At 41.5% G+C, this 20695-nt stretch overlaps 1 protein-coding gene across 3 annotated transcripts in view; it reads right to left on the reverse strand.

Annotated features, from left to right (window-relative positions):
* Nucleotides 1-20695, reverse strand: part of NSUN2 (NOP2/Sun RNA methyltransferase 2) — a 41106-nt gene that overhangs the window by 15216 nt on the left and 5195 nt on the right. For 2 of the 3 annotated variants that reach the window (XM_014595183.3, XM_019491097.2), the window contains exons 3-10: nt 18127-18231; nt 15192-15297; nt 13472-13543; nt 11763-11847; nt 9990-10182; nt 8076-8150; nt 5721-5851; nt 2275-2348 (exon numbers count right to left, since the gene is read on the reverse strand). In XM_014595183.3, coding sequence (XP_014450669.1) covers nt 2275-2348; nt 5721-5851; nt 8076-8150; nt 9990-10182; nt 11763-11847; nt 13472-13543; nt 15192-15297; nt 18127-18231 — 841 coding nt within the window. The remainder of the gene's footprint in view (nt 1-2274; nt 2349-5720; nt 5852-8075; nt 8151-9989; nt 10183-11762; nt 11848-13471; nt 13544-15191; nt 15298-18126; nt 18232-20695) is intronic. The other variant, XM_019491098.2, reaches the window with a different exon arrangement.

Here is a 20695-nt window from a genome sequence, read left to right on the forward strand (position 1 = left end):
GAACACACAGCAATGGCGTGCCCACCCCACTATGCCAGTCATACCTCCTCTTGCTTCTTCTCTTTACGGCCACACAATTCTTATAGTCCTTTCCACCCAGGGGTCTAGCATCATCAAGGAGAATGGAGGATGCTCATCAGCCCAGCATAGCTCAGAGCATGATGGTTACTGTACTCTTTTAGGAAGTATGTGGATTCATACCTCTTAAAGATTGAATGGGGCCTGGAAGGGATGCCTCTGACTTCTCAAACAAGTGCTCTAACTATAACAATGTTGAGAAAAAGATGACTTCCCTCCATGATATCAACTTTAGTTGCTTGGCATAGTTTTTCTCCGAGCAATCAAGGACTTATGGGGTCAAGTTTCAGTTCCATCTGAGAAGCACAAAAAGAGCTTAGGTGGAGGTAGACATCTAAGTGGCCATCCCAGATCAATTATGGGCATACATAGTAGCTCAAGCCTGGCTTTCTAAAGATCTTTTCAAGCCAAAAAAGGAGGCACAGAACTCTTGACTCCTTCGTGGTTTTGTGGCTGCTGCCAATGATTTTAATTAGCAACCAAGACATTTAGAATTGGAAGGGAGTATCATATCAACATCTTAGGAGAAGGATAGCATCTGGGCCCTTGAGTTGAGCTTGACTTTTTGCTTTTGGGAAAAATGAGTAAGAGATGTTACAAGCTAGAGGGACATAAATCTGCCCTAAACAATACAAAGGCAAGCACAATGGTCATTGTTTAAGGCAACATGATGCCAGCGGATGATAGTCTGGGCATAACAGTTGCCCGACTGCCTTAAAAAGGAAAGAGCATAAAAGAAATAAGATGAACTCCTTATAACTTTCAAAGATTCTCTAAACCTATAGTAATATCTAAAAAACTTTCAGAACTGTATACACCTCGGGATAACAATACAGCACAGCTGAACTAAACTACAAACATTGGGTCAGAATGTACTACCATGAATGGTGAGAATGAACTAGGAGTAGCAGCTGGCCCACACCCTATCTTTTTTGTTCCTGTGGTACAAGGCATGAAGTTAGTGTGGTGCATGCATGGACCAAATCAGACATGGCTGGAAAAATTCTCCAGTTTCAGGCAGTGGAACAGATGCACACCCACAACAGATGCACACGAGGACAGACAGTCAAAAAAAGGTAACATTCCTGCCATTATGGCCAATGCTACAGCTGAGGTATATTTGTATGACATGCATTTAGCAAGCAAAAAGAAATGCTACATATTTGCAAGGATGTCAAGGTAATACTTCTGAAAAAACTTTCACTTCTTTTCCATGACTTGCACTTGATTATTTCTCTCTTTTAGATCACACATGTTTTTATCACAACAAAAACCAAAATAGAACCGAGGGGAATTTTTTTCAATGGATATTAATTTTTCCAAAAGAGGCCGTTTCAGTTATTCTGGAAGCAAATTCTTCCTGGGTAGTTTAGACTGGTAAATATTATTGTGACTGCATGCACAAGAGTGCCAGAGTGAAAGGGTCTCATTTTATCCAAGACTTCAAGGATTAGGACCCTTACCCAGATCCAGTGCTCTTCTTCTACATTTAAGGTTGTGGGTCCATAATACCTCATCTGCAAGGAGAGAGCCCTAACCACTAAGCTATAAAGAAGCTTTCAATTTCTTTTGCTGATACTGTTCTACTTTGTACAGATAGAAAGAACATTTAATGGAGCAGGAAATGGAGCCTCCCAGAAGAGTGCTTAACCACCAGGCTACAAATTCACTGTCACTCTCTCTCAATGAGTTTTTAAGCATCTTACACAAAGTGAAAGAACTCCAGCAAGAGGTACTGAGAGAGACACCACAGAAAATCCCATTGCAGTTGGTCTCCAAACCCAGGCTTAAGGGCAAAGACCTTTTGGATGCTGCCCAGGGAAATCAGAATCAAAACCGAGGTTGAAAGCAAAACAAACACATGATGTTTTCTACAGCATAATACTTGCACAGCATTGTTGCCCATGGACCACCGAAGGTCCATTGCCCTCCAGACTGGTAGTTAGGACACTTACTGAATAGGTAGATGATTTCAGTTCAAATCCCCTCCCTGCCTAATTCAAGGCAGGATTCTGAATCAGTTACACTGCCAGAGACATATGAAGAAATATACGACGTGAAAAACAAACGTTTAAAAAGCAAATCTTGCAGGAAATGTTTACTACAATTCCTGGACTTCTTGCCCAATTTGTATACCCAAAAGACAGACCAAGAATGAGATTATGGTGCACATCTTTACAGAAACAATAGGAATACCTTCCACTGTGTAATTCCTGGCATCCATTTCAAACCTGGCAACTCAGAAGAGACATCAGCAAGCTCTAAGGCACCTAAAAAGCCAAAAACATAAATGAAAATTAAGTGATTGTAAAAATATAAAGTGCTGAGAATTTATTTAAGTCTGCTCATGTAATGTTTCCAAACATGATTTTCTAGAAATTATACACCAAGCTAATATGGTGTTTGTTTATTATTTATTTCAAGAGGCTTCAAAACAAGTACCACATCTAAATTACTAAACATTATAATCCAACTTTTTACATTTCTGGTAAGCTCTTTAAAGAAATTTGCTGACCTTATAGATGGTGAGTATAGGCTGAAAAAGTCAGTGTTACAGCAACATTAAACATTGGGAATAAGAGGAATGATATTCAGTAAATTAGGATAACAACAAACATCAGTCTTTTAGTTTAATAGGTAGATTGCTTAGACCAATAAAATCATTCTCTTCAAAAGTTATTTTACCTCTGCAGTGACACACAGTTGAAAATAATTTGGCATATACTATTGCTTTATGGTCTGTTATCTCAAGTGAGAAAAAAAAAAATCAAGGCTTAATTAGAAAGAGGAGGGAGAACAAAGAAGAACTCTTGGCTAATGAGATAAAATGCTAATTTTTAGTCATGATGGGCCAGAAGTCATCATGCCTTATATCTAGGGGTTTGCTAGCCAACGGTTCATCAACAGAACAGCATTACCAATACTGAACTCATTAATTTGTAAGATGTTCTGAATATGAAAGGAACTTTTTTTATTGTTGAGTTGTGTTAAATGAATAATAGTCCCTTAAAATAACACCTGTCCAATTTTTAAATTATAGGAACTCCTGAAAGGACAAGTAAAAGATTAAAGTTATTTTTCATTATTGATCCTGCTTGTTTGCTCTGTGAACTCTACAGCACTGTTTCAGTTTGTTCTCCATAGTCAGTCACCTCTCATGTGTGCAGATATTACACAAAAATCGGAAGGAATATTTTTTTTTTAATTAAAAAGGAGACAGTAGAACCACAAAAAAACTATATGAGGAATGACAGACAAGGGTAAAATCTAAAACTTGTTTCTCAAAGCTGATTTCTTTCAAACTGGTGTCCCTCTGATATTCCTGATTGCATACAGCAAGCTTAAAAAATGCGAGCATAAACTAGTGGTTCTCAGGCTTGTTAGACTCAAGGAACCCCTCAGAAAATGTCAGCTCTTAGTTTTCATTTGCTTTTTTTTTTCAGTAGTCAAAAAGAGATCAATTTTGTTGCAAAGAACTCAGGCCACAACAGGTCAGAATGCTTTTGACATTATGGACTCCTTTTTGAAATCTCTGGGTTTATCTTGTGAACCCTGTACGTGTTTGCACCCCTACCAGTGCTAACATTGTACAACACCCCATGGTGCCATGGAAATGTGGCTGCAGTTTTATGCCAGTAAGTTTCATACATTCATATGACTGCAAATAATATGCCTGGTGCTGTCCACAGAAGCAACCATAAGCAGTCATGTCTGTATAAAAGTCTCTCCAGTACTGATACAGGACAAGACTGTATGAATACAAGTCTAAAGGTTAAATCAGGGATGGGCAATTATTTCAGCCGTTGGGCCACTTAATGAGTTTGGGAGTTGTCAAAGGCCACACACAAAGTCTTTCAGAAGATATCATTTTTAAAAGTTACAGACAAAAAACAAACCATGTACTAAAAATTAAACTTCTCTATACAGTATTAAAACATTTCAAAAAATATTTTGTCACAATTTATGTTTTTGTGAGTAGTATATATAGAAGTGATTGCGTAACAGCTCTAAAATAAAAGTCTTTCTCTTGTATATTGTGTCTGTAAGGGGAGGGTTGAGGGGATATATGGGTGGGTATGTAAATAGGGAGTGGCGGGGGGAAGCTGGCCAGCAGCAGGGAGGGGGGGGGGGGGGTTTAAGGGGTGCATGCAGCATAACTCATTTTGGTTGTGTGGTGTGGTCTGTCCCATGATTCGGCTTGTGCCTCTTCATGGGGGCCTATGGCTGCTCCTGCCCACAGCTGCCCCATGCAGGGAAGCGACGGTGGCCTTGGGGACATGTGCCAGGCATCATATGCCCAGCTAGGCAGGGGGGGAAGCTGGAGCTGAGCAGCTCCTGCCCCAGCTCACGGAGCTCCAGGTCTAGGTCCCAGCCCCCTTCCTCCCACCCAGAGCAACAAGCAGCCACCTGCAGGCAGCTGAGCAGGTGAAAAGCGGCTGGCAACTGGCTGGCTCCCGGCTGGAGATTCCCCCACCCCCCAACCCTGATCTGGCTGAGTATGTGGTGCCTGGCACGCATTACCATGGTTGTTGTCACTTCCCTGCATTACTGACTGCCTGAAATGGTGCAGCAGAAACAGGAGCAGGAGGAGAAGCTGCTGGAGGTGGGGGGAGCCAAGCAGTACCCAGGCAGCTGCAGCAGCACTGGGAGCAGCCCTGCCAGGAAGTTGTGCACACTGGCCAGGACAGTGCAGTCAACAGGTGCAGGATGTCCTGGGCAGGAGTGGGTAGGGCTTGACCCTATGCAGAGCACCATGGAGGCAGCTGCAGGATGGATACAATCAATTGGCAGGCTGGATCTGGCCCATGGGCTGCATTCTGCCCACCCCAGGTTAAGACAAACACTCCTCTTAGCTGATTTAAAACAGGAAAGGGAGCAGCTATACAGAAGTATGCATCAGCTGGAAAGATCTAGTTGCTGGACAACTGTCTAAGATCTAAACTCATTGCCTGCCAGGTAACATCCCTCAAATAAGTCTAGGTTACTTATTACTGACTATTGCTACAACCAGTCATTCCTTCATCCTGGCACTGAGGGAAAGTATGGCCCCAGAACCACTGTTTCACAGCTCTGCAGTTTAAGCAGGCTGCTGTCTTATTCTGATGTATCCACAGCAGCATAAGACCATGCTCCCCACAGCTGTGCTTAAGGCAATCACAAGCAGTATAAAGGTGACAAGTCTCAGAACCAGCCAATGCCAGGCAACTTTAACAGTGCGGTTCTGAGTATTAAGAGGGCATATTCTTACTCAATTGTTAGGCTCTATGTCTTGCATGCTTTTTACAGTAACAAAAACAAAGATTTACTTCTGTTCATGTTGAAGAACAAAAACAGCTGTCTGAATGTATCTTGTACACCTTGTTGGCAGAACTGGTTAAGATGCAAGTTACATTTGCACAAATCCAAGGCAGCAACAGAGCACTGGTGGGGCCTTTGTGGCATGGAGAAGGTTTATTAGTGCTGTTGATGCAATAGAAGGAAATAGCACATCTTCCCATGTGCCTTCTGAAAGCATCACCTGTCCTGTGACCAGCTGGCCCTAGACAACCCTAACTCAGGGCAATTCCCCCTATTATGTAAGTTACAGAGGTTTTACTTCATTTTTCTAGTAAATATTTAGCCAAGATATCTCACAGTCTCACCTTGACTTTTCTCCAGCAGAGAGCTGATGACAGCTTCATTTTCAACAGGATTCAGTGAACACGTAGAATAAACCATCCTGCCACCTTCTGCCAGCTGTTCAACACCACGGGTTGCAATTCTTAACTGCAACCTAACAGAAAATTCTTGGTCAAACCACATACTATGTAAGAACCAGCCACATTCCCACAATTCTTGTAGAAAACATGCTGTCTAGAGCTGAAACTATCCTGAAACATCGTAGCTAACTCTGGATGCGTCTACACTGCAAGTTAAATTTACTTCTAGGCAGGGTATATAAACCCATGCTGAGCTCTGTACTGCTGCTGCTACACTGTACCTAACCCAGCTAATTTAATATTTAACATTTCCTCACTCCTCCTAAAGTGCCCAATTTCAGATCATTTTAATGTAAGCAGTCTAGCTTCTGCCTCAGTAATTCCAGCATTCAAATTAACAGTAACCTGAATACTACTAGAAACAGAAACAGTACAGTTCAAGCAAGATGCTGGATTGAAAGTGTATAATGGGACCATTCCCACACACCTACAGTAAACCTAGTCTTCTTCATTCTAGAATACTTTTGCTTTAAATGCGTTTCCAGTGGCCCAGACATGCACATCAGCAGGGATCCTGGTTTTCTCTGATAATAAACCCACAAATTCTCTGATAAAAACTCCAAAATCCATGATTAAAATAAAAGGCCCCCTACAGCCCCCGCAGACCTGCTGGTGCCCCTCACTCCACCCTTACAGCCACCCCAGCCCTGCTGGTGCACCCTGCCCCACCAGAAGGGGCCCCCAGCTGCCAGGGCTATGGGGCCACAGCCCCTGTGCCACTTCCCCTGCTGCCCCCGTGCGCAGAGGATGTCACCAACGCAGAATGGAACTCACAGCAGCAAGGAGAGCCCTGTGTGACTCCAATGTTCCCTACAATGCAGGGTTGCACATACTGGGCTGTGGACGCCCTGGGGAAGAGCAGCAGAGCAAGAGCCTGAGCCCACCCCCTCTCCAATCTGGGAGGCCCAGGTACCCCCTGGCTCTCAGGAGTGGGCATGGCAGTGGGGAGCCAGCACCACCCCCATCCCCTTGAATGAACTGATTGCGGCCCTGTCATGCTCCCCGCCTGGGCCTTGTGGCCACGCATTGCAGCCCCAAGCACCGCCTGGCTGGGCAGCAGGTTCAGCCCCAGTCCCAGCCCTGCCCAACTCCCCCACCCCTCATGGGGGTCTCAATCCCCCCTCGCCCCCCAGCTTACCTGTGGGAGCTGCTCTCCAGGCTGCCTGGGGCTATGTGCGTTGTGCCCCTGCCTGACTGCCTTCCTCACACTCCCTCCCAGCCCCCTGCAAGCTGGAACTCTGCCTACCTCCAGACAGCTCACTGCAAAACTGCAAAAATCAACAGGTTTCTCTGCTAAAATGACAAATCCGCATTTTACTGCAGTGAGGGGGGAAATCTTTGTTTTACTCTGTTTTTTCACAGGAAATGGAAAACCTGGATCCCTGCACATCAGCTACCTAGCCACACTGGAAAACAAACGTGAATATCCAGTTGAACTAAGTTACCTTCCTCAAAACAGGGAAAACAGCAGCAATTTGCCACGTTGAAAAAAGTGTGCGCATACATTTGCACAAAGGCAGGCTGTAAATAACCAACCACATCTAAATAATTGTGAAGGGTTTACTACATCAAAATAGTTTTGTATCTCAACATTCAGAACTGATAATGCTCAATTTCTTAAAAGATTACAATTTACCAGAGAGACTTCAATTTAGTTTTAAAATGACTTATTGAACATTGGCTGTCAAGCTGCAATGTCAAACACTCCCACCCACATTTGTTATTTTACTGCAATAGCTGGGACATCAAGTCACTTAGATTAAGACAAATATGTGATTCATATTCAGTACAGATACCAACACAAGGATTCCACCAATATTCACATTTGATATTCTGGATTTTGCTTGGGTTTTAGTATACAAAATACCCACAGCCACTCAGGCACGCAGTCTTGCCCATGGCTTCCAAATCCCTTCCTCTCCCACCTGTCCCAATGCTTAGCAATCACATCCTAGTTCCCCAATAATTCTGTGCATTTAGATTCATAAGTCAATGAATACTGATACCCGTTTGGTATCATATAAGAATACAAAGAAAGTCTGGATTCATCCTATCCTTACTGTAGACTAAATTCAAATCTGAACAATCATTCCACTCCCAGAAGAAAGCACAAGGATATTAGCTCTTCATTGAAGAAAGAAATGGCAACATTATATAACTTGTATTTCATCACACTGCTATGTTAAAGAATTACTCTTTCCCCCCAAACAGATACAAGGATTATAATATGCCTTTTACCCATGCAACTGCAAGCTATTTTGAGTTGTCCATTTTTTCCACACGTCAATGTTTTTTCTCATGGTTCCATCTCCACTGCAATAGAAGTTTGCATGTTAATTCATATGCAAAATATTAAATTTATCATCTACCTTTGGTTATCTCCTTAAAATACTTCTAATTGCATTTCTCTGTTTTTAAATCAAAGAGGCTAACCACAGGGGATTCCATTTAAAAAGGGCCCTAAGCCTTTTAAAGGCCTTATTCTAGCATCTAACATCAACCGCTAGGACAGTGGAATAAGACTCAGCTAGCACTTGGCATTTCCACTAAAATCTGAGAAAGTTGAGTTAGAATTATTTGTAATTATTCCATTAGAGAGTAAAGAACCACAATATGAAAACTTACTGGGATTTAACATTTAGAAGGCATGATTGGGTTTGTTTTTGTTTTGGGGGTTCTTTTGTTTATTTTTAGGAAGCCACACAATTCATTCTTAAAAAGGATACAGCAAAATAATCAAGTACTTCTTTACTAGTATATTATGGCCCAACTCTTCAGTCACTTCAGTTGGCTAGTTCTGAACACACGAGCAAACCTGCACTAAAGGATTTGCAATCCAATTTCTATCTTATATTGAGATATAATCTTACCAGCTGCTCGTTTGAACACATACTTTGTTGTCTACCCTGAGCAAGACCAACAGTTTAACTCTTATGTCTGAGCAACAGGAGAAAGTCAGGAGGGAAGTAATATACAATAAAATCTCAAGAGACATGGGGACTACTAAATAAAACAATTCACTGTCCACCTTCTTTAAGAAAGGTAAATAAGCTTTTGGCAATCAGTCAAAATATATTTAATACAACACAAAAGCAGCCAGAGAACAACAGTCCCTTTGAACAATTCCAAATCTGAGGACAAAGTGAGCAGGTGTTAATGGAAGTGATTCCACTCTGAAAGAGGCTCATGGCATTAACACCTTCTTTTTTTTAGATTGCTCCAATTCATTTTTACGTTTCAATTCCTTTCACTTGACAAGAACAAAAGACAACTGAGACAGAGGAATGGGACTGTACTCTGGCTCATATACTACCAACAAAATTGGCAGTATGGACATCAATTTACATTTGCAAGCATTTGAAGTTTTGCCAAAATACGCTCTTCATAGAAGAATCTATAAAAAAAATAACTTTAAAATGTTAAATAAAGCCTTACACTATTTGAAGGAACTATTGCAGCACCAAGACCTCAACTATGAACAAGTAAAATAAACTTAACTGAATCTTCATTTCATGGGTAATATAACCATAAATTACAGTTACACTGGATTACAAAAACTGTGCTTGTCAATAATCTGAGGCATGAAGGAAAACAGGCATGTGTTTATGTTTTAGAAGTCCTGTAATGATGACTGTACTGGGAAGAACTGTTTGACTTTCAGATTCCATGCCACATTGACAGAGTTGGAGAAAAGGTTTGCTTTTCAAACCAAGCAGCTTTAACATCAAATCACTGCAATGATAATAAAGGAACTCCAAAATGCAAAGTTTGGAAAACTACATTTTAGACTGAAGAGCACTTTAATGCTCTGAAAGAAATCATACATACATACAATTCTATTTATTTTGTTTCTGTTAATCCCCAAACTACAAGGATAAAAAAAAACCATCTAGCAGACTTCTGACATCTCTCTCTGCATACATCTGGTCATTCTTGATCCATTAAGTGAAGCTAAGTAAAAACTGGAGTGAGGCAAAATGTGCTTTTCTTAATCCCCTTGCATAATCTGATTTAAAAGAAGAAAGAGCACGTTTTAAAATCCCTATGTTTGAACCCTGCCTCGCTAGGCAGAAAAAGCAACAAATCAACAGTAAGTTTATGTTGCAAATAATACAACAATTTTTTTTGCATAAAATAGTAAACACAAGATACCTGCAGGGAACATCACATAATATCCTGTCATAGAAAAGGATTTCCTTTTTCCCGTTAACATCTATTTGTAGATTAGGAATGATGGAGGCATCATGATTCACCACCATGATGCAAGGGCTGTTTAACCTCTTAGCTTGATGAACCAGCAAATAGCAGCGCTTGTTGTCAACATCATTAGCAATTACAAATCCCTCTGGGGATAGAAAACATAAAATTCACAGGTTAAAATAGAAACAGCTGCATCTTCCATTATAATACAATTGATATCCAGGCGATTCACTTAAAAGAGTCAACAAAAATATGTATTCAGAGGCCAAAAAAGGAGGATTATTTTATGCCTTACAATTCATTAAATATATTGTTTGCTGGCTTTTCTTTTGGTTGCATAAACCGTTTGCCTCTTTCTGGAGACTTCCATGGAGATCAGTATTTATTTCTATAGTTTGAAATTTTAGGCTGTGTCAAAATAAGGCCTATAAAACCAAAAAAAAAAAGCACCTCTGAAGGGTGAAGTGGTCTGTTAAAGACAGAAACAATAAATTCCAGTGCTATGCAGCTGAAATAAAAGACTACACAGGCCTTTAGCACAGAGACAATACGCTCTAGCCCCTGGCAAAAAAGGCAAAACTTCTGTGCTGGAAAACAGCCTGCAAGCAGCCAAACACAGAGAAGACCCCATATGATTTACTGTCTACAAGAGTGGTTCCCAACCATTTTTTTGCCACGACCCGCTGCTAAGAGTGGAGTGCAGCAGCGGCGGTGGCCCAGAGAAGCTCCCGGCATGCGGTGCAGCTCGTCCACTGCATGTGGTGCTGTTGGCATTGCCCCCACAACCCTCATTTGGGTCATGACCCGAGGTTGGGAACCACTGGTCTACAGGCATCAGAATGAAGATAAGCATTTGACGTTAAAAAATAAAAAAATAAAAGGAGGGTGGGTTCTTAAAGTGAAGGATTGGCACAATTTAATCTAGCATCTATAGGAGAGCACTAAAACAAGAGCTAGTAAGGTCCTATCCACAAAGCTCAGACTAATTAAACAAAAAATACCCAACCCTCTAATCATGCCTAATGTTACCACAACTCTTCTACAAGTGTATAATCCACATCTCTTTTCTTTGAGCCACTAAGTTTTAAAGACAACCTGCAGGTAACTTTAACAAGCAAACAGCTGGATGTGTGTTGTGATACCTCAAAGTGGGAACTGATTAAAAAGGTCCTTTAAAAGTCTGAAGTCTACTATATACTCGCTTCCCGTATCTTCTTTGAACAGTAAGGCCAATGTTATTCAGCATCTGAATACTGTATTTCCTCACATACCACAAGCCTGCAAATAAGATGCACCCTGTTTTGGTAAGGCAGAATGAAGGAAAAGAAGAAAAAGATTTTTCTAGTCATGTCTGAAAGCTGATTACATGGAACAGGGTACTCTTCAGCTCACTCACCCCTTCCTGGCTGCTCAGGCAAAAACTAGTTTTAACCCTCTCACAGCTACCACCAAATTGGCACCAGCTTTTGGCTGCTTAGCTAAAAGCTATTATCAATTCTGCCATTCCAATGAAGAAATGAACTTTCCCACTGAAGACAAATGCCCCAAATTGGGAGGACTATTTTTTGAGGGGAAAGTGTGCAATTAAATACAGTATATGGTTTTTGGATTTTTTTAATACTTGCATATCCTCTTAGGGAAAAAACCCCCACAAAAAATAAAACAAAACAAAACATCTTTGCAATTTAAAGCCTCACAATCCCAAAGCGCTCCTGACAAACTCACCTGGAAAAGGAACATTCATATCTGCATGCAACATTTCAATTAGCTGTGCAGTCTTAGACCCAGGCGCAGCACACATATCTAGAATCTACCAAGTAAAAAAGAACATCAAAGTTTCTCAAGTTTTAGTTTTGATTTATTATAGCTTCTTGCTTAAATACAAGATGCTTTTCAGATACAAGATCATACAATTATGAAATGGTCAAGTTACCCTAACTACAACTTACATGAAATACCCCTGTTCTACATGCATATACATATGTGGGTGCATGCATCCATCAGCTAAGATAGAAATATAATTCAGTTCTCCATATGCACAAACAATTATTACTGATGTTAACAAAAAGTGGGTAAATTCAAAACATATTTACATTTAAGTGTTATTTTTCTCATCTCAAATTACTTTTTACCAGTAAATCTAAGATAGTTAGGCTGTAACAGCTAGTCTGGACTCTCCGCCCACACTTGTAATTAACACAGTGAAAAGCCTCAGGTAAAAAAAAACAAAACACAAATTCTGTACTGTGGAACAAACAGTCAGGAACTCTCTCAAACTAACTGGCAGTGAACTCACTGACAGTTAACACATTCTGGCACAGAAAACCCAACAGAGAAAACACCCCTAGGAAAGGTATGCTGCTTCAACTCTAAAAGCTACATACTACACTCTAATGTAGCAGCATAAAAGCTCATGGAAATATAAGCAAATAAAATGAGCAGCCACTTAAGCTTTACAAAGGACTACATCTGCTGTTGGGAAAACCAAGGACACCTGTAGAGGATGCAATTAAACATCTGTTTGTTTTCACAGCTAATACTAAGAAAAAGAATGAAGAGAGCAACACCGAAGAACCTGAGCTCCTATTAAGGCTGACCAGCAAAATGACAGCAGATGAAAATAAAACTGCAGAACAAGGCAAAGGTTATGTAAACTACCACTGAAATTGAAAATTCATATTTAAAATAGGGTTGTTAAGCCTTTAAATAAGACAAGAGAAATAGGAAGGCTGGTAAAATGAACAGATGTTTTCTCACAACAAGCTTCTTGCATAAAAATCTTGTATGTGTAATATCAACTAATTTGATTCCAGGTAAAATTCAGAAAGTGAGAAAGCATCTATCCTTTAATCTATTTACTCCATTAAAGATGACTAAGAAGAGTTTGGTTTGTTTAGTCTAGCTAAACAAAACTGAGAGAAACTGTCACTGCTGTCTGTAAATACACCATGGAGGAAACAGAGCTATTTAAACTAAGGAACAATATTGGCATAAGAACAAATGGGTACAAATGGGCCATGAATAAATTCAAGATGGAAATTAAAAGATTTCCAGCTGTCAGAGTGAGGCTCTGGAACAGCCTTCCAGTAGCAGCACTAAAGGGACAAATCAATTAGCTGGTTAAGATGGAGCTGAAAAAGTTATGAGTGGAACTGTCAAAAAGGGCTGCCTGCAACAGCAAAGGAGTGGCTTTCATATGGGAGGTCCTTTCCAAACTTTCGTGGAACTGGCAGACCAGCCAGCATAAAACAGTGACTTAGGATTCACTCAGATACTGATGACATGCCAAAGCAAAACAAAATGAGAAACTAATTTGTGCGCAACACACAGCATATGCTATTAAATAAAGCACCAATACAAAGGGGTGGGTTTTGCATTTTTTCTTAACTTGTCAAAACTGTTTTGTTAACCAGACCAAACTTATTTATAGTTACCTTGTGATGAGGACTAACGTTAAGCAGAAGGGGAGGAATCATACTGACAGCTTCCTGACGACTAATATTTCCCTAAAATAAAAGAAGCACGTGTGTATTTTGCATTCCACTACAAATGGTCATGATTTGTTTTAAAATAAAATAACTGCAGTGATTTATACAAGACATCAGTACGTCCTCCAGTTGCTAATGCATACTTAAAAAAAAGTTTGATAATTCCAACTACTACAACTGACATTGTTATAATGTATTACAAATGTCATGGGAAATGTAAGGATCAAACACCAACTAACTGCAACACACCAGTTCACTAGTAACAAGATTCCTTCTTAAACAAAAATCTCTTTTCCTTATGATTATGGATGTACTTGGAACTTTTAAGAGGAAGAGACTAGAGAATCTGGCTTCAGTCAAGTACAGGCAAGATAAACATTTCATGATTCTCCTTTAATTTAAATCCTAATGCTTATAAATCTTCTATTATACTGAAGAAAGCCCTGCCAGATATTTCCAAAAGCTCCATTTCTGAACAATGACTCAGCCTCAGTCATTCTAAGACTTGCCTATAATGGCAGTTAAGTCCAGGCTTGATAATGTGCTCAAGCTCACACCTGTCTGGAATTCCTACTTCAAACTCTCAAGCTTGCACCCTGGCAGCACTTCCAGCTGCACTGGAAGCCCTTCTGAAGCTCTGAGACTCAGCATGCCCATCCTGTCTGCTTGTTTCTAACCCCCAAGTCCCCCTCCCTGCAGTGTAGTTCCAGTAAGCATGCCCTGCAGGACAATTCTTCAGTATACCCTCCAGTTCCTAATGCATAATTCTCTCTCTGGCCTTTCTATAACTCCCCTTTTCTTGACTGCTCAGCCAGAGCCTGGACTGCCTCACACCCTGCTGCCATAAAGGGATGAGAAAACCTATACACCAGCTAAATACACAGAAGCATGCTGCATAGCACATGCAGTATTACCAATTCACTGTACAAATGTTGTGGACAGAAGGGATGAATTCAAACAAAAACCTAAAACGTTGGGGGCAGCCATACCCTTAGATGCTTAACTCAGCATCTGACCTCAGGGGAGGAGGAGGAGGGGGGTGGAAATCAGGCCCTCTTAAGGCATCTTTAGTTGGGCAACCAAAAAGAGGTACTGGTCTCTTAAAATTAAGGCCAGGGGTTGTCAACCAGGGGTACATGTACCCCCGGGGGTACTTAGAAAGGTGCTAGGGGGTACACACAGGCAGTCAGGGATGGAGCACTGCCACCCACCACCCCGTGCTTCCACCTCCCAGGAGCTGAGTGCAGGGGGGGCAGTGGCTCCCCTCTGTGGGCTGCACAGGCACCACCCAGATGCTGGGGGAGGCGAGGGGAGCTCGCTCACACAGCAACAGCCGCCATCCACCATCCCACACAAGCCCCCCCCACGTCCAGCAAATGCCACCAAAAGGGGTACACTCCTTAAAAAAGGATGAAAACCTCTGATTTAGGTCACGGGTATGTGATAATCATGGCTATGTTCTGGTCCTGTGAGATGAATCATTGTCCACAATAGTTGAGAATAAAATCAAATATAGCCGAAAAAAAGATCTAACATGACATTAACTTAGATCTTCAGAGATTACAGACCAGATTGAGCACCATCTAAACTGCCCAATATGAGATGTTCTAGTTCTAAAGAGAAAAGTTAGCTCAGCATACAAAAAGTATCAGTTGTTACAACTTACACACTCTGTCTCGCTAACCAGAAACTGATGAAATTTTTCTAGTTCTGGTGACTTCCGCAAGATTTTTCTGCTCAAGTTTGTGTGCCATGCCAGCTCTTCTGGATACCTGAAGAAACAGAAGAATATCATTTTGTGCATCTCTTATTTTAGAGTAATCCAGTGTGAAAAACATTAATAATTAAAAACATTCAATCACGTTAAAACAACTAAAAAACTGTTTAAATAATTTAGTACCAATCCAATTCATAACCTGTTGAAAAAAACCCGTAAAGGCAGCAGAAGACATGGACAAAATAACACTCCTTATTTAACCATCTTTGCATTTCAAGCTTCTGAACAATTCTTTTTCAAAAAAGAAATTGGAGTTGTAACAGGAGAGTTGAATCCATACCTATGGCCTATGTCAAGAACCAACTCAGTCCCAAGTAAGAAAATCTGCAATCCTAACAGAAAAGATCATCATCGGTTCACTTTGGCACCAGCAGAGACACCACAGTAACAATAGATTTTGATGCAATGAATCTTCATACTTGCATCACTGAGAATAGCACAAAACTCTGCTGTGCACCTCAGACAGTCAGAAGGATAACTCAGCTCATAAAAGTTCCACTGGGCAATTCTTTGCTTGTGTTGTGTGAAATGGTCAAACTCATCACCAAATACACAGAAAAAAAATGTACATCCAGCAAAATGAAAAATGCTGACCACAGATACTTAAGATAATCCTAGACTGGAATGCTTCCACTTCCAGTGGAGACTCGTGAGCTGCACGTGGCAGCAGGGAGTGGAGCCAGGCTAGTCCACCGCTATCACGTGGGACTCACGTGCAGCTCCAGGGACTCGCGTGTCACTGGGGAGAAGCCCTGCACAATGAAGCCAGTAGCCAGTGCAGTTCACAAGACTCTGCTCACAAGGTGGTGCTGCTTCCCAACGGAGTCCTGTGAGCCGCACGTGGTGGCATGAAATAGGAAAGGCAGCTAGCTCCATTGCATAGCACTTCCCCTCTGGGGATGTGCAAGTTCCTGGAGGTGCACATGAGCCCCGTGTGGCAGGCCAGCCTGGCTCCACTCCTTGCTGCCACATGCAACTGCCAGAAATGGTTGGAGCCATGCACCGCCTGGCAGCTGTGACTGCACAGACCATGAGCACCCCAATGGCCTGAGGCCTGCTGTTGCTGCCACTGGCAGTGGCTGTGCACCCCAGGGGGCATGTGTGGGAGCCTGTAAACCCCCTCCCCCCCCATCATTCCCCACATCCTGCCCACCTGAGCTCCGCACTCCTGCCAGGCACAGGCCCTAGGCTGTGCACTAGCACCAGCCCCACACTCCACATTCCTACCCACCTGCAGCTTCCCTACTTGGTGCCTAGGGTGAGTGCTGCAGCATGGACACAGGAGGTGTCAAGGCCAGGGAAGCCAAGTAGGTCACCTGGCAGCTGCAGCAGTGGCCCCACCTGGAACCTGCATGTGCTGGCTAGGGCCAGGGTCCTCCCAAGCAGAAGGGTGGGAATGAAGCATACAGGCTGGGTACAGTTACTTGGCGAGTACCTGCAGGCTGGATGATACCACCTGACAGGATAGATCCAGCCTGCAGGCCATACTTGACCTGCCCCTGCTTTATTGGGACTGGCATCAATGTAAAGATACAACCACACCACAACCTGGGACTGCTGCACTGTAAAAATAAAATGTCCAAGTGACAAATTTAGGTGAGCTGCTTGAAGGCTTTTGGGCTAAGTAGACAGTCAAATAGCCTGCGGCTGAATCAATTCAATTTTCATAGTCTAGTCTAAACTGCGTAAATTAAACCAATAAGCAAGTGAACAGACATTCACTTGATTCCAGAAATACAGCCATATGCCTGCAGTGGCTCACGCCAGAAGCCAGGAGGCACTAGAGCACGCTTCCCTGCTCAGCTGGAGCACGCAGCTTGGGCCAAGGCTAGCCCACCCAACCTGTGAGGCAGGGTTTGCAGGGAAGAGGAGGTGCAAAGCATCCTGAGATGTTGGGGGACAGAGTTAACTTGAATCTGGAGGGAATCAGTTCAATAAACTGATTTAACCTAAATCAGTTAGGTCTGATACTTATCTTAAACTTGTTTCAGTCATTTTGCAAGTGGTTTATGTGCACCAAACTTCTCTTGTGTTACAGATCCAAACCTGTTTCTGAACATTTATATACCAGTTTTAATGTTAACTTTTGTCCCTAGTCTTGGGTAACATTAAATATGTTTAAGTCATTTTGCAAAGAACATCTTTGAGGGATTGTTAATCTGATGTTAAAATTAACAAATGTAAAGATTTGCAGTTTATAACAGAACAGTATTTAAATTAAGAAAAAAATTATCCTTTAAAAATATATTTGTTAGTACCCTATCAATGTCTGCAAGGCTCTTTTCTGAAAAGGAAATGATGAAGTAAACCTATGTAGCACTCACAGGTACAGTAGGGTGCACAATCTTCAAGTAAAACGATTTTTTCAAGTGGGTGGTTTTACTTAAAAAAATAAATAAATAAGAACAACATAAAATATTCAGTGCTATGGGAAGCTTCATTTTGTTTATTAAAACAAATGTGACAGATATAACAGCTGCTAAAACCAGTACTAATAAGCACCTTAAATTAATTTCTAGTGGCAGCAACAATATGCAGAAGTAATTATTAGAATGCCTGCAGGAGTACAATACTTGATTAGCTATACCCAGCAGGATCTGGGTAGTAGGTACACTCTATTGCTACTAAGATTCCAATAGTTTTTATTTTTCAGGGAAAAATATTATCCCAGCTTACTTATGCTCCATGGCTCAACTTTTAGATCAGTCAATTCCACCACTAGCACATGTTAACTATTAGACTGAGAAGAGTAATAGAGAAGAGGAAACTGAGCTTTTTGAAGTGATATGCTCTAAATCTACAAAGAGTTTCTTTGTTTTCCTACCAGCTTAATGGTTGTGGCACTTCAATTTTCTGACCATCCACTACTAGGTCCTGCAGCTCCTTGAAATACTTGTTCTTCAAGCAGTGGAGAATTTCGTTTGCATGGCTAGGGAAAGAAAAAAGCCTATGTATGAAAATAGTCAAGTTTCAGGACAACGCAGAACACTTACCTGTTAAAACAAACAAACAAACAAACAAACAAGAAAAATCAACCTGAAAGACAGGACCCTGTCCCAACTAATGTCATCAACAAAAACCAATGCCACTTTTATTAATGTTTGATAAGCTTATAAATAACTGAAAACAGGTTCTTACAATGGGAAGTGCTAGGCAGCCTTAATAAGGGATAATAACCATTCTACCTATAATAAAGTGCACCTCCACATTGTTTTTCTTTATGAAATAATGTATCTAGCTTGTATCTAGCTCCCCCTTCAACATGCAACTTTCCTAAATGTAAGACAAGAATTCCAAGTATATCGTGCTTCTGCTTTGCAATGTACTAGTTAGGTAATATTCAAAATATAACTTTGCTTGGGTTCTGCAACTTGTATAAAGTGGTGTTAATATGGAGAAAGTACAGGATGGGTGAATAAAAAATATATATGGGTTAAATAAGGAAATATGCAAGGAGAGAAATAAAATTGAGATATGAGCTAAGATCATAAGACAAACATATTTAAGTGCTCTTCAGTGGGCACAACCAGAGGAGGGGCACTTGATAGCCAAAAGCTTGTCCAACAGTTCTCCTAACTAAACACTTGGTCCAATAAAAGATCTCATAAAAAAGCCTTGCCTCTTGGGTATTTCCTGGACTATCATGGCTGCAACAACACTCCAGCCCTAAATATTAAAACTAATTCAGGGTAACTTTAAAGCTTGAAATTTTCTTAAATCATTGGATGCAAGTGAGCTAGTGTATGAAGGTTAACTCAGGGTTATTTAGAAACATTAATTGTGGAAACTTATTTTCACTTGTTACTTCTGAAATGGAGAAAGTGGTGACTGCTTAAAATGGACTTCCATTGAAATTAGTGACATGTTGTAACCTAGTTGATAGGGTAAAGTTTAATTAATAGAAGTTAATGTTCAAAATGTTCATGCTGCATTTCTGCCTCAGCTGAATTTTGTGGGAACATTTCAACCAATGTTTCAGCTGTTTCCAAGAAGAAAAATCTGACAACCACTTTGTGTTGAAAAGCTCAATGGCCACGTACTTGGAAGTACAGACCTGAAATACAGTAAAGGCCTGTGGACCAGGATCATGTATTCTTCTGTTCCTACAAAAACTTGCCAAACTAGTGAAGTTACAGACCAGGGCCATCCAACTGCAGCCTGCAAAGTGTTAAAATGCAGCCTGCAAGATGTTAAAATGCAGCCCACAAGCTCCTGTACTTACTTCCCTCAGCACTCCAGCTGCTGCCACGAGGGCCTCTGGGATTTACCTCTCACTCCGGCTTCATCTTCTTGCTCCAACCCCTATGTGTATGGCATCACAGGGCCCAGGATACCATAATATCCTGGCCACTCAGAAACTGGACAGCCCTGTCATATACCACTGGGAGGATGAAGCAGAATTGCAATTTGCACATGTTCAGACTTGTAGATTTTAGCCACTAAATTTTAATGAAGGTTTTGAGCAAACTGAGCTCGCTCTGTCCCCTCAGAGCTTCTCCACATAACCAACCTTCACATATCATCCCCTCAGATCAGCTGGGCATACTCCAGCCCAGGGCTGCAAAACTAGGCAGGCACAGGAACAGAGGTCAGGTGACTTTTCTCCCCTGTATTTTCAAAAGCACCATTTCCACCAATCAGGCAACACAGAGAAAAAAACAACCTGACTTGAATGATTAGCTGAAAAGAACCAGATTGGAACAAGAAAGGGAACGAGGAGAAAGTCTGACTGCGATGTAAGTGCGGGAGGAGGAGGAGGACGACGACGACTAGGATAAAGCATGGGATGGAGAAGGGGAGGACTGGCTGGTACAAGGCACTGAAATAAGAGAAGTCAAAGAAGTGGAGACTTGGGGCAGGTAGACCAGGAGAATACAAATGAAATGAGGAGCCAGGAGGAAAGAAGAGACCAGGGTGGGAACAAAGGATGAGGCAGAAAGGTGTATCCCTAAAGCAGGATCCCTCCCTTACAGCCTACGATGGAACCCAACTGTCACCATTCCTTTGCAAACAGCAAACAGCTGTGAAATGCACTGGTAACCTGTCCTATCCCCTTCTGCAAGTGAGGCAATAGTTCACTACTGCTTCCATTTATATCCCTACGTCCAAGGCAGGCATTTCAGTGGTGGATCTAAAGGTCCCACGGCAGGGTTGGTATTGTGAAGCTCTCATCCAGATGCCACGTGATGAAATTCCTGTTTTCCCCTACCCCATAACTTCTTTGAAGATGAGATTGCACAAGCCCCCCACTATCTTACAAAGAAAAAAAGCTGTAAGATCAAGCACTCAAAAACCCCTGTCAAAAAAACAGAAAAAGTTGGCATAAAGGAGATCCATGCAATTTTGATTCAGCCCCTGTATGCATATCAGTATATTACAACTTTTACTCATAT

Source organism: Alligator mississippiensis, chromosome 3 (genome assembly GCF_030867095.1).
Source record: "Alligator mississippiensis isolate rAllMis1 chromosome 3, rAllMis1, whole genome shotgun sequence".
Lineage (NCBI taxonomy): Eukaryota > Metazoa > Chordata > Crocodylia > Alligatoridae > Alligator > Alligator mississippiensis.